Source organism: Elephas maximus, chromosome 9 (genome assembly GCF_024166365.1).
Source record: "Elephas maximus indicus isolate mEleMax1 chromosome 9, mEleMax1 primary haplotype, whole genome shotgun sequence".
Lineage (NCBI taxonomy): Eukaryota > Metazoa > Chordata > Mammalia > Proboscidea > Elephantidae > Elephas > Elephas maximus.
In genome coordinates, this window is record NC_064827.1 from 7917324 (window position 1) to 7931921 (window position 14598).

The 14598-nt window shown below is 46.7% G+C and overlaps 1 protein-coding gene across 5 annotated transcripts in view; it reads right to left on the reverse strand.

Moving 5' to 3' along the window:
• VLDLR (very low density lipoprotein receptor) overlaps positions 1–14598 on the reverse strand; it is a 47151-nt gene that overhangs the window by 20795 nt on the left and 11758 nt on the right. For all 5 annotated transcript variants that reach the window (XM_049897287.1, XM_049897291.1, XM_049897290.1 and 2 more), the window contains one exon: positions 8312–8431. In XM_049897287.1, coding sequence (XP_049753244.1) covers positions 8312–8431 — 120 coding nt within the window. The remainder of the gene's footprint in view (positions 1–8311; positions 8432–14598) is intronic.

A 14598-nucleotide genomic window follows, 5' to 3' on the forward strand; every position in this document is an offset into this window, starting at 1 on the left:
ATGAAGATTTACAGAACAAACTAGCTTCTCATCAAACAGTTAATATAGTACACATACTGTTTTATAACACTGGTTTACAACCCCATGGCATGTCAACACTCTCCTTTCTCAACCCTGGGTTCCGTATTACCAGCTTTCCTGTCCCCTCCTGCCTTCTAGTCCTTGCCCCTGGGTTAGCGTGCCCCTTTAGTCTCATTTTGTTTTATGGGCCTGTCTAATCTTCGGCTGAAGGGTGAACCTCAGGAGTGACTGCATCATTGAGCTAAAAGGGTCTCCAGGGGCCATATTCTCAGAGTTTCTCCAGTCTCTGTCAGGCCAGTAAGTCTGGTCTTTTTTGGGGAGTTGGAATTTCGTTCTACATTTTCCTCCAGCTTTTTTTTTTTTTTTGTCTAGACCCTCTATTGTGATCCCTGTCAGAGCAGTCGGTGGAGGTAACCAGGCACCATCTAGCTGTGCTGGACTCAGTCTGCTGGAGGCTGTGGTAGTTGTGGTCCATTAGTCCTTTGGACTAATCTTTCCCTTGTGTCTTTAGTTTCCTTCAAGGGAGAGAAGGTTCTGGATGATGTAACCATACAGAAATTCTAGGCTTATCCTTCCTAGACTGTGTTCTTCCTCTGTGCCTGTATTTTTTTACCTGAACTTCCATCTTAAAACATTCTTCTCTAAAAAGGATTGTATGATGGTAAATTGGCTAAAAGCCCACAATTAGCTGAAACTTTGAAAGGGATCCCTTCAGGTCAGGGTTGTTTAAGTTAGATGGAGTTCTCAGAGTTTAAGGCTTACCCTTGGACCACTGCCTGGTATAGCAACAGAAATTATAAAGGGGGAGATAGTGATTATAGTTAAGTCCTAGAACTCAAGATGGGATGAGAGTTAGGATGACCCAAAAAAGATTATTCATCGCCTTGAACTGTGTAGACAAGGAAACAAATGCCATGTTAGCTCTTTAGATTTACAACTGTTCTAGAGTCACCAAAACACTCAAGCTTAAGTGTTAATTTGGCATAAGCAAGATATCCAAGGCCACGTGGAGCCCCTGGGTGGTACAAACAGTTAAGGTACTCTGAGGCTAACCAAAAGGTTGGAGGCTTGAGTCCACCCAGAGGCTCCTCAGAAGAAAGGTCTAGCAATCTACTTCAAAAAAAATCAGCCACTGAAAACTGTATAGAGCACAGCTTCACTCTGACACACGTGGGGCTGCCATGAATTGAAATCGATCCACGGCAACTGGATTTTAAGGCTCACGTTCATCTGAGCATGCAGGAGTCACAGCTCCCAAAGTGGCCAAAGGGTCCACTGAGTTAGTTGCTGTAATTCAGCCTGTAATACTCTTGGGAATTTGCAAAAGAGAGGGTAGGGAAGGGCTCTAAAAGGACCACGTGATTTGAAGGAGTAAAAACGAAACAGAAATGGGAAAGCTTGGCTGTATAACAAAAGTGTTTCAGCAAAAAGATGAATACCAAAAAAAAAAAAAACAAAAAAACCCACCAAACCCACAGCCGTCCAGTGAATTCCAATTTCTAGCAACCCCATGGAAACCCTGGTGGTGTAGTGGTTAAGTGCTCAGCTCTTAACCAAAAGGTCAGCAGTTCAAATCTACCAGCTGCTCCTTGGAAACTCTACGGGGCAGTTCTACTCTGTTCTAGAGGGTTGCTATGGGTCGGAATAGACTTGATGGTATTGGGTTTAGTTTTTGGGTTTTTTTAGTGATCCTATAGGACAGAGCGGCTTGTGGATTTGAACTGCCGATCTTTTGGTCAGCAGCCGAGCTCTCATCCGCCGCGCAACCAGGGCTTCAAAGATGAATAGAGACAAAGCTCTACAGAGTCCATCTCTCTCCACTCTGAACACAGACTAGGAGAGTGAAGAAGGGATCTTTAAACTGGACCTTGACAGATGGGTAGAAATTGAGATGGGCCTCAGGGGAAGAGAACTAGAAGTCTCAAACTTAGAATATCCAAAACAAAACAAAAAACTGGGGGCCATCAAGTCGATATAACTCATAGTGACCCCACATGTGTCAGAGTAGAAGTGTACTCCATAGAGTTTTCAAAGGCTGATTTTTTGGCAATAGATTGCCAGGCCTTTCTTCTGAGGCATCTCTGGATGGACTCTAACCTCCAGTCTTTTGATTAGCAGCCAAGCGAGTTAACCATTTGCACCATCCAGAGACTCCTAAGGTATCTAAATTACTTATTAATCAGCTCAGTCTAACGTTTATAAAAAGAATGAGTTACAGGACCAATAGAAGCACATGGCTTATGGAATTTCTAAGCTGACATTGACTACGCATGCCAACTGACATGTCTGGAAGACAGAGCCCTGCTGAAAATTGTAACCAAGCTCCACATCAAGAGGTTAGATGAGAAATAGGAGGCGGCTTTGGGAGTTTTAATTATAGTCATGAGCTATATAACATCTGTTCGGGCAACAGCCAACTGTGGTCCCATAAGGTTTTTGTTTTCAAGGGAAAGACCCCAAAGCCCCAGTGTGAACCAGCAGAGGGTTTCCAGGGGGTATCCCAATAACCACAGTCCCTCCTCCTCTTCCTCTTGGCTTCATTCATCCGCTGAGCAGCCACGCAGCCGTTCACTCCTGGCACAGGGCAGCACCTGCCACGGCTCGGGCCGCAGGCACTGACAGAGGTGCCTGCTGGGCCGGGTTGCTCATGGGCTCTCAGCTCCGGGAGGTGGTGGCGGCGGCTGCACACGATTAGGAAGTGGCCGTACCAACAGAGTGGCAGCAGCCAGGACCGCCACAGCCAGCCGTGCTCCTGGCCCCGCACGCCCACTCCCGAGGCCACATCTCCACATCCCCTGTGCGCCCCATGCCCTGTTACCGTTGACTCTGCTCTGACTTGTGGCGACCCCATGTGTGTCTGAGTAGAACTATGCTCCACAGGATTTTCTATGGCTGATTCTTCCGAAGTAGATTGCCAGGGCTTTCCATGTGGCTAAAAGAGGTTAAGCGCTTGACTGCTAACTGAAAGGTCAGTGGTTCGAACTCACCAGTGGCTACATGGCAGAAAGACCGGGAAATCTGCTCCCTTAAAGATTATGCCCCATGGGGGCAGTTCTACTCTAAGGAGCCCCGGTGGTGCAGCGTGGTGAAGTGCTCGGCCGCTAACTGAAAGGTTGGTGGTTTGAACCCACCAGCTGCTTGGCGGGAGAAAGATGTGGCCGTCTGCTTCTGTAAAGATGGCAGCCTTGGGAACCCCGTGGGGCAGCTCTGCTCTGTCCTGTAGGGTCACTACGAGTGGGAGTTGACTTGGTGGCAAAGGTTTTTGGCAGAAGAGGCTACTTACACAAAGACTATTTTAGGAAAAGCCAGTGATTACTTCTAAGACGACCCAGGTTAGCTTCTACTAAATTAGTCACAGGGTAAAAGTAGACTTCTGCAACATGAAGAGAATAATTACTCTCTAAGGAAATGCAGCAGGTTTTGCCAAATACACAGTTTCCGAGAGAGGAGGAACTGCCACGTACACCGAGAGAACAGTCGTCAAGGTGAGGGCCTTTGGTGAGAAATTTAGCGAGAGAACTCTATCACCAAGGTAACCCAGAAAAGGTGGAGAACTCCACGTCTTGGGGAATAGATGAAAATCACGAGTGTTCAAACGCAAATGATGGAAACGTGATAGAGAGGAGAACTAAGCGTCCTCCCTGAGACCGCAGAATGGGCTTTCCACGGTTCCAAAGGAGCCACCCGTCGGCATGTGTCGTGAAAGCATCCGTGGGGTTGCCCCGAGACAGCACGCATAGGACCGGCCAGCCAGGCTGTCTTCTCTAGCCCGTTTTATGAATTACTCATGAAGAAGATGGGAACGGCGCAGCAAGATAAAACCCACGTCTAACTTCTACTTCTCTCCTTTATTTCTTGGTCGTGCAGTGAACAGCTGTATCAGCAGCATTCACACACAACGTTGTTTCAGGATTTTTACAAAACAAGGGTTGTGACTGTTGCTGTTGTGTGCCATGGAGGCGACTCTGACTCCCAGTGACGGAGAAGAACTGCCCCACGGGCAGTAATCTTTACAGAAGATCGCCAGGTCTTTTCTCTCGTGGAGCGGCTGGTGAGTTTAAACCACAGACCCTTCTGGTAAGCAGCCGAGCAGTTAACCACTGTGCCACCAGGGTTCCTTAGAACAAGGTTATCATAAAGCAGACTAGGAGTTGGAAGTGACTTGATAGCAACAGGTTTAGTTTTGTTTGTTTGTTTTGGTTAAATGTCATCTTAGGAGTCTGCAGGTAGTGCAAACGGTTAAGTGGTCGGCTACTAACGGAAAGGTTGGTGGTTCAAAGTGACCCAGAGGCACCTGAGGGAAAGGCCTGGTGATGCCTCCAAAAAGTCACAGCCATTGCAAACCCTGTGGAGCACAGTTCTACTCTGCAGCATGTGGGGTCCTTAGGAGTCAGAACTGACTCGACGGGTTTTAAAAATGTCATCGTGACATGCAGCCCTCAGCTGACTTGACCTAACATGAGGTTACATGGTTTGCATAGACAGGCGCTTCCCACAACGATATTTGGTAGATGCTCATCAGCAGGTATGATTGTGGCCCTGTTCTCTTGAGGAGGGAATGTCTTCTACCTCGCCTAATGCGTTAAAGCTGTGACCTACGGTAGGGAGAGAGTCAGAGAGGGTCCTGCTCTCGTCTGTGGCCTGCGCCAGCTTGCAGTTTCTAGGCCAGGGGTTAATTAACCCCTTGAAATTTTAGGGTCTTTCTTAGTGTCCATGGCTTGCTTTATTTTCTGGGATTAGAGCTATTTGAGAATTAAAAAAAAAAAAAGGCACTCATAAGCAATCCTCTGTTTGTCTCGACTTCTGTTCTGTGCTCCCCCCACCCCCGCCCCCTGCTTCCTCTACCAAATGTTTGCCTGATCTCAGATAAGCCAGGCCCTGTCATTTGAAAGGAACTCCACTTTATCTTCAGCATTCCAATACTCACGTTGATAACCCCACGTCAAACACCGAATTCTATTCCTCTGGACCAGGAAGTATAGGTTCTGCGGACTCTGGTACGTGCAAAGCAAAGCTTGGGAATAGATTATACATTTTTTTTTGGTGGTGGAAAACGGGGGGGGGGGGTGGGGGACAGCAAGCCCATTCATTCATTTCATTAATTCATTTTTTGAACCAATGTGCACACAGTATTGTTATGAACTCAAGCCCACAGTTTACATGATGGTTCACTCTTTGTGTTGTGCAGGCCCAGGTGTTTTTTTTTGGTGGAGGGGCGAGGGTAACCTTTTTGAAATGTCTGTTGGTTTGTTTTCCCTTTTTTTCTTCCTCTTGTGCTGTCTCTCCCCTAGTGATTTGGTTTTTATATGTGTGGATAAGAGCACTTTTTGGTTGCTAGTGTATGAGTTGGAATCAACTCGACGGCAGTGGGTAGTGTTTTATCATGTATCTATCATCTATTTATAATCCATCTCAGGTTTTTGCATGAAAAGCAGCCCTGAATTTTAATATCAACTAGTTTGTCACTTTATCATTATTTTTTTGTGGTTGTTCTATTAAGAGAGGTTTTCCTAGTTTAAGAGAAAAGAGACCGTGCTGTCCACTCTGCTGGGCCATACTTGCTGGGGACACTAAGCCTAACTGTCAGAGGCATCAGAACAAGGACTCTTGTTTTTGCGGTCTGGTGCTTTTGTCAGTGTTTATTGTCAAGAGTTATTCCAAGAAGAAGGTGAGGACGTCCCCCCGCCCCCCCACCACCCCATAAGATGGTCACCTGGCAGCCTGCCCCCAGAAAGATTACAGCCCAGGAAGCCCTATGGGTTCTGATAAATCCATTATGTCACGTATCCACCATTACAGTATCATGCAGGACAGTTTCACGGCCCTAAAGATGCCCTGTGCTCCATCCATTCATCCCTTTTCCCTCCCCTATCGTCCTGACAGCCACTGATCTTTTTAGTCTCTAGAGTTGGAGCCCTGATGGTGCAGTGATTAAGAGCTACAGCTGCTAACCAAAAGGTCGGCAGTTTGAATCCACCAGCTGCTCCTTGGAAACCCTATGGAGCAGTTCTACTCTATCCTAGAGGGTCGCTATGAGTCAGAATCGACTCGACGGCGATGGGTTTGGTTTTTGGTTTTAGAATTCTGCCAGGGGCCCTGGTGATGCAGTGGTTTAGCTTTCGGCTGCTAACCAAAAGGTCGGCAGTTTGAACCCACCAGCCGCTTCACGGGAGAAAGATGTGGCAGTCTGTTTCTGTAAAGATTTACAGCCTTGGAAACATTATGGGGCAGTTCTACCCTGTCCCACGGGGTGGCTGTGAATCAGAATGGACTCAACGGGAATGGGAAGGGATACGTGAGTCACTCTACTATCTGTCCCCATCCTTGAGGAGAAGAGCCCTGGCGGCGCAATGCGTAAGTACTCGGCTGCTAACCAAAAGGTTGGTGGTTCGAGGGAGAAAAAAAACCTGGCAATCTGCTCCGGTAAGATTACAGCCTAGGAAACCCTACGAGACAGTTCTACTCTGTCCTGTCTGGTCACCATGAGTCAGAATTGACTTGACAGCAATGGGTTTTGGCTACAGTTCTGCCATGGCATCCCTGGGTGGCGCAAGCGGCTAAGTGCTCGACTACTAGTTAAAAGGTTGCTGGTTCAAACCCACCCAGAGGCGTCTCCAAAGACAGGCCTGGCGACCAGCTTCCAACAGGTCACAGCCTTGGAAACCTTATAAGGCAGTTCTACTCCGCGTGAGTTGGAATGGACTTGATGGCAACTAACAACAACAACTACCTGTGTTTTATCGACTATGCAAAGGCATTCGACTGTGTAGATCATAACAAACTATGGATAACGTCGCGAAGAATGGGAATTCCAGAACACTTAACTGTGCTCGTGAGGAACCTGTACATAGATCAAGAGGCAGTTGTTCAGACAGAACAAGGGGATACTGATTGGTTTAAAGTCAGGAAAGGTGTGCATCAGGGTTGTATTCTTTCACCATGCTTATTCAATCTGTATGCTGAGCAAACAATCCGAGAAGCTGGACTATATGAGGAAGAATGGGGCATCAGGATTGGAGGAAGACTCATTAACAACCTGCATTACGGAGATGACACAACCTTGGTTACTGAAAGTGAAGAGGACCTGAAGCACTTACTAATGAAGATCAAAGACCACAGTCTTCAGTATGGATTGCAACTCAACATAAAGAAAACAAAAATCCTCACAACTGGACCAATGAGTAACATCGTGATAAACGGAGAAAAGATTGAAGTTGTCAAGGATTTCATTTTACTTGGATCCACAATCAACAGCCATGGAAGCAGCAGTCGGGAAATCAAAACACACATTGCATTGGGCAAATCTGCTGCAAAGGACATGTTTAGGGTGTTGAAAAGCAAAGATGTCACCTTGAAGACTAACATGAGCCTGACCCAAGCCATGGTATTTTCAATCACATCATATGCATGTGAAAGCTGGACAATGAATAAGGAAGATCGAAGAAGAATTGACGCCTTTGAACTGTGGTGTTGGCAAAGAATATTGAATATACCACAGACTGCCAGAAGAACGAATAAATCTGTCTTGGAAGAAGTACAACCAGAATGCTCCTTAGAAGCAAGGATGGCGAGACTGTGTCTTACATACTTTGGACATGTTGTCAGGAGGGATCAGTCTCTGGAGAAGGACATCATGCTTGGCAAGGTACAGGGTCAGCGGAAAAGAGGAAGACCCTCCATGAGGTGGATTGACACAGTGGCTGCAACAATGGGCTCGAGCATAACAATGACTGTGAGGATGGCACAGGACCAGGCAGTGTTTCATTCTGTTGTGCGCAGGGTCACTACGAGTCGGAACCAACTCGACGGCACCTAACAACAGCACCACCACAGTTCTGCCTTTTCCAGAATGTCGTATAGTCACAATCATACAACATGTAACCTTCTCAGACCAGCTCCTTTCACTTAGCAATATGTATTTAAAATTCCTCCACGTATTTTCATAGCTGGACAGCTCATTTCTTTTTATCTCTGAATAATACTCTATTGCACGGGTTGTTTTGTTTACCCATTCATCTACCAAAGGACCTCTTGGCTGCTTCTCATTTTTGGCAATTGTGAAGAGAACTGCTATAAGCATCCATGAGCAGGTTTCCATGTGGACCTAAGCGTTCAATTCATTGGGGTAAACAGATACGCAGGAGCATGACTGCTGGATCCAACGGTGAGAGTGAATTCTGTTTTCAGAATCTCAATACATTTGTAGAAACTAAGATAACACCATTGCACTTCAATAAAACGCCTAAGTCCAAGGGAGGATGCAAATAAGGCCACGGAAGTCTCTACTCACCACAGTTCTTCTCGTCACTGCCGTCAGCACAGTCCTCGTCCCCATCACATTTCCACAACAGAGTGATGCAGCGACCGTTGGTACACTGGAACTGGGAGGGTTCGCATTTGGCTTTTCTCCCTAGAATCAGAAAGGAACACTTAGCTACGCAGGGACAGAAGGCAAATAAACTAGAGATGCGAGCTGCCCAAAACCCATGGACAGGGATCCTCGTGGAGGGAGGGTCTCAGACTTAGCAGGTGATAACAGAGCTGGATGAGTCTTGGAGGAATGACAGTAACTGAGTTTTCAGCTGGGCACACGCCATCTAGCTAAAGAGTAGGTTTACCAGCCTCTCTTGCAGCTAGGCATAGCCACGGGGCTAAATCTGGCTAATGGAATGTAACCAGAAACAGTTCCATGCAACATCTTCTCCTTCCCATTATTCCTTTCTGGTTCCTGAAAACTGAGCATAGTGGCTGGCCAATGGAACCAGACCAAGATAGAAGGAACCTGATTTGCCCAGATACCCAGGGCACCTCAGACCTGTCTTTGTACTAATTTCTGTCATTCGTTTAAGCCACTTCTGGGGCTGTAGTCATAGGGCTGAATCCTAACCCTTTAACAGCATTTCTTCTCCACATTCCATGCTATTCATTCATGAATGATATTCCTATTACAAGCAAAGTAAAGGATACTTAGAAGGGGGAGCAAGGAGAAGGTTTAGAGGGTTTCAAGGTTTAATGCATGGTTTCTGGTCTTAAGAACTTGAAGTTTAATCAGAAAGAGACATGTTTACAAAATAGCTTTAAGATAAAACACATCAAGGAAAAAAAGCAGAGTTAAGAGGCAAAAGGAGGTAATTTCTGACGTAGTGGTGGGAAAGAAGGAAAGTGAGATAGAACCACAGACCCGGATTCTGTTTCTCTGAACCTCAGCTTTCCTCTGCTTAATGTGCCAGCTACTGTCAAGTCGACTCCAAGTCTTGGTGACCCCGGGTATGTCAGACTAGAACTGTGCTCCACTGGATTTTCAATGGCTCTTTTTTTGGAAGTAGACTGCCAGGCCTTTTTTCCCAGGCGCCACTGGGTAGACTCGAACCTCCAACCTTTTGCTTAGCAGTGGGGCACATTAACTGTTTGCACCATCCAAGCACTCTTATGCTTGAGGTAGGGATATTTAATTAATTTAATTAAGAACTAATACTTGTAAGTCAGGCACTTGGTGTTTTGCCTGGCTTGTAACAATTAACATTCAGGTATTTTCTATCATTAGCTGTTCTGTCCTTTGGAGGGTGAGACTTTGAGATGACAGGCACAAATCTGATTACTTAAAAACAAATATACTACAAGTGTTAAAAACCAAACAGAACAGCCCAGTGGAGCCACAAGGTGGATGCAGATGACTCAGGGAGGGCTTCTAGCAGCAAGCTTGCAGATTTCCTGCCTCCTTTCCAGTGTCTGCAGCTGTGCCATGCTGGCCTAAGAAGGCGCACTACGGCACCAGGCACAGACTGGGACTCTTGTGTTATGCACACAGTGTTCTAACTGGTCCGCTCCTATCAGCTACTCCTTGCTGTCTGGGAGCATTCTGTGCTCTGTGGCTCATTCTCAGGGAGATTACGATTTGGCCCAAGTCAGGTTTACCTATGGGTGTGGCTCCTCCTTAGGTACTGAGTGTGTTGCTTTGAAAATTATATCACTCTGCTGCCATGAGGCAAGTTAGAGCCCAGATACGAAGATAGAAAGCAGTATATATACATATGCATACATGGAACCCTGGTGGCGCAGTGGTTAAGAGCTGGGCTGTTAACCAAAAGGTGGCAGTTCGGAGCCACCAGCAGCTCCTTGGAAATTATGGGGCAGTTCTACTCTGTCCTACAGGATTGCTATGAGTCAGAAATGACAGTAACGGATATACATATATCCGTTACTGTCATTTCTGACTCATATATATATATATATATATATATATGTATGTATGTATTTTTTCCCCCTTTTGGTGGTAAAATGGTATCTCAACAGTTAAGCACTTGGCTGCTAACTGAAAGGTTGGTGGTTTAAACCCGCCAGGCAGTTCTGCAGGAGAAAGACCTGGCAGTCTGCTTCCTTCTGAAAAGATTAGAGCCGAGAAACCCTTATGGGGCAGTTCTACTCCAATGGATTCACTACGAGTCAAAATGGACTTGACAGCACGTAACCATAACAAAAATATACATAACATTGGCCATTTTGACATTTTTGCACACACAATTCAGCAACATCGATTACATTCATTGGGTTGTACAGCCAGCTGCTATCCGTTTCTAAATTTTTCCGTCACCCTTAACAGAAGCTCAGTGCCCCTTAAGCAATGGCTCCCCCTTCCCCCCTATACCTGGCAACCACTAATAAAGCCGTATGTTTTCATGGCATTTCCTACCTACATTTCATAGTATCCATTCATTCTACAAATACTTTATTCAACATAATAGGAATTTAGAAGGAGAACGAGAGGAGAGTGGAGGTTACTGCCGTCCCCTGCTAGTTTTTATACTGCTAAAGCCCTGCTGTCACAACCGTTAAGCGCTCGGCTGCTAACCAAAAGATTGGCGGTTTGAACCCACCAGCGGCTCGTGGGAGAAAGACCTGGCCATCTGCTCCCATAAACCCTATGGGCAGTTATACCCTGTCCTACGGGGTTGCTATGAGTCGAAATTGGCTCGACAGCACCACCACGAACATACCAAATACGAGGACCCTGGCTTCCCTCTCTCCCAGCGTCACTGTGTTCTCAGTATAGACCCAGTGCTGGGGGGGACGGTGTGTTTTGGGGGCCCTTTGCTGCAGTTCTGTGTCCTCACAACTTCTGAGAACCGTGGAGTTTGTAAGTATTTACTCTGAGAACTTGATTTGCAAAAGTAGAAAAAGAACATAGAAAAAAGGCAAAAAAGAGTAATTCACAGTCAGGCCATATAGACACCAATATCCTTGGAAAGAAGAGTCAGGTTGCAGCTGGATACGACAAAGTCAGGAAAACTCTGGATTTTTTAATGGTCTTAGTTCCCAAAGGTCGTTAAGTCAAAACAAGACCAAAAAACACTGACATGGACATCCACATGATCCAAAACGTGACCAGAGAGTCCAACTTGGTTAGGGACTTCAAAGTAGGTGTTAAATGATGAATTTTCCCTCAGAGTAAGACACCTGGAACCTGTTGCCACCAAGCTGATTCCAACTCATAGTGACCATATACAACAGAGTAGAACTGCCCCATAGGGTTTTCTTGGCAGATGACCAGGTTTTTCTCCTATGGAGCGGCTCTTGGTTTCAAACCACCAACCTTTTGGTTAGCAGTTGAGCACTTAACCATTGTGCCACCTGGGTTCCTTAAGACAGCTGGAAGATCTCCCTAAACATGAATTTTGAAGCTACAGGTTTCAGAGACACTCAAGTTGGTTTGGGTTAAACACAGGTACACAATCTCTTAAGTGTAGTATTTAGTCCACTAACACCTTGAAGAGAGGCTCTGGACTTAGTTATAACACATAAACTATCAGTGGTGATCAGGAGCCCTGATGGCGCAATGGTTAAAACGCTTGCCTGCTAACCCAAAGGTGGATGGTTCGAACTCACCAGCAGCTCTGGAGGAGAAAAATGCAGCAATGTGCTTCCATAAAGATTACAGCCCAGAAAGCCCTATCGGGGCAGTTCTACTCTGTCATATAGGGTCGTTAGAAGTCGCAAATCAACTCGACAGCACCCACTAACAACGTCATGGGTAATAAGTGATATTAAAATCCCAGCAACTCTGCTGCAAGAGTCTACACCGAGCGGGCTCATGACAGACATGAGCGGTGCCTTCGTGTTCATTCTAGCAGTCTAACACAAAGAGGAACGGAATGTCTACCCTTTCGGACCCCAGGTATCTCCCCTTCACCTAAGTTTCGGCCTGGCTGTCGTAAAGCCGGCCTTGACCATGGCACCCAGCAGATGCCATTGGGCAGGAGGAATCTGGGAAAGGCATCCTGGCTGTCGTAAAGCCGGCCTTTACCACGGCGCCCAGCAGATGCCATTGGGCAGGAGGAACCCGAGGGAGGCTTAGGGTCTGCACCTAAATGTCCTGCTTGTTTTAAAAGAGGAGCGGGCTTGGGTGGCGGCGGGCGAGCCCCGCTGGCTTTATGAATTAGTAAAACCAGTTGCCGTGCAGTTGACTCCGACTTACACAGACTTCGTGTGAGTCAGAGTGGGACTGTGCTCCATAGAGTTTTCAATGGCTGATTTTTTGGAAATAGTCACCAGGTCCTTCTTCCAAGGCACCTCTTGGTGGACTTGAACCTCCAACTTTTCAGTGAGCAGCCGAATGCGTTAACTGTTTGCACCAACTAGGGACTCCAAGGTTTATGAAGGATCCTTCAAAGAGAGGCAAATGAAGACCTTCAGCTCTACAGGCATCTGCTTAGTTTCTTAGCTTCCTAAGCACTTCATTTTGCAAGACTGCTACTGGGCAGGAAGTGCTGCTAGTTCTGCTCAATACCTGCATCGCACAGCGAGGGCAGTGGAAGCCCAGACACAAGTCGGTGCTGAGACCTGAGCTGCCAGACTGGGGCACTGGGGGCTTCCCATCCAAGATGCCAAAGATTCTGCCTATCCACCTCTGCTGCTCAGCTGGGAGGGCTGCCTTACAGCTCCACGAGAATCAAAGGCACCAAAGGGGTTAAGAAGCTTTGGGTTTCCAGGACTTCGGGGATTACGGGACCGTGGACCTGTGGCCTATTTCCATCCATGAAAGATAAGCCTCAAGCTCAGTATTACACTTTCATGAAACGAGCAAGGGGAGCTTGGAAGCATCTCCACCTGAGCTGCTTTTACGTCTTAGGCTAAGCTAAAGCAAGACCACCAGTGGCTGTCGAGCCAACTCTGACTCATGGCGATCCAATGTATGAGAGTAGAACTGCACTCCACTGGGCTTTCAATGGCAGATTTTTCAAAAGCAGATCACCAGGCCTTTCTTCCAAAGTGCCTCTGGGTGGACTCGAACCTCCATCCAGTCTTTCAGTTAGCATCCTAGCGTGTTAACCGGCTGCACCACCCGGGGACTAGCTAAAGCCAAGGATGTCTCAAAGAAAAAAAAAACCCTGGAAGTAGAAGCGCTAGGTACTCTATATTCCAGGGTCTATGTACTCAGAAAGGTGAAAGGTTGGAGTACGTATGCTTACTAGAGGGTTCCTCAAAGCCACAGGGTTTCAGAGGAATGCCTTGGGGCCAAAGGGGATGGGGGAAGTGGAGGAAAAGACCCTAGACCTTCCACCTCTGTTTCAATGCCAAAAGCTTTGTTTTGATTACTGGAGAGCTGCACAGGACTTAGAGAAAAGTACTCCTGCTTTAAGGAATTCCGCTGCCGCCGAACCTGAAGACTGTAATCAATGCCACTGAATTGCACATGCGGAAACCGTTGAGTTGGTGTGGGTTTTGCTGTGTGTATATGTCCTCACCAACAGCAAGGCGAAATTAGAAACACAAAGAAATGAAATCACACTGTTGGAGGAGATCGGGGTTTCCTCCTAGCTCTAATACTCAGAACGAACACCACTACCTTTTTTGGTGGTTAAGAGCTCAGACGACTAACCAAAAGGTCGGCAGTTCAAATCCACCAGCTACTCCTTGGAAACCCTATGGGGCAGTTTTACTCTGTCCTATAGGGTTGCTGTGAGTTGGAATCGACTCAATGGCAACGGGTTTGGTTTTTTGTTTTTGAGTTTTATCCTTTTCGGTGAGGGGTTGGAAGTCACTTGTACCTATTCCCTTATGTGAGTGTTTAAACTTGTCATGAATGCCCAGGAGTGTGTATGAGTTACTTGCTCATACCGTCACTTACATAGATGGCGTTAGACTGTAAGAACAGTCTTACAAGACGCCATGTTCCCGGAGCCCGGCTTACCTAAATAGCGAACGTTGCTACCCAGACGTGTTGGCAGTTCACTGGCTCTAGGAGCTCTGAGCTTGTACTGCACACAGAAGGCAGCCTGCTGCTGACTAACTCTCCCTAGGAGAGTTAACATGGGAGAATAGCACGTGCATAAAAACCGAGGCAGCTTTTTACTGATTAGGTGTTCAGAGTCAGCCCCCGACTCATAGCGACCCTGTGTGACAGCACAGAATTGCCCCACGTGGTTTTTATGGGGCTGTGGTCTTTACGGAAGCAGTAATGCTGAATGGGTTAGAACCGCTAACCTTTAGGTTAGTAGCAGAGCGCTTAACCATTTGCGCCACCCAGGGACCTTAATATGTATGTAAGCTTCGGTAAGAAACTACATAGATCCTCTGGGA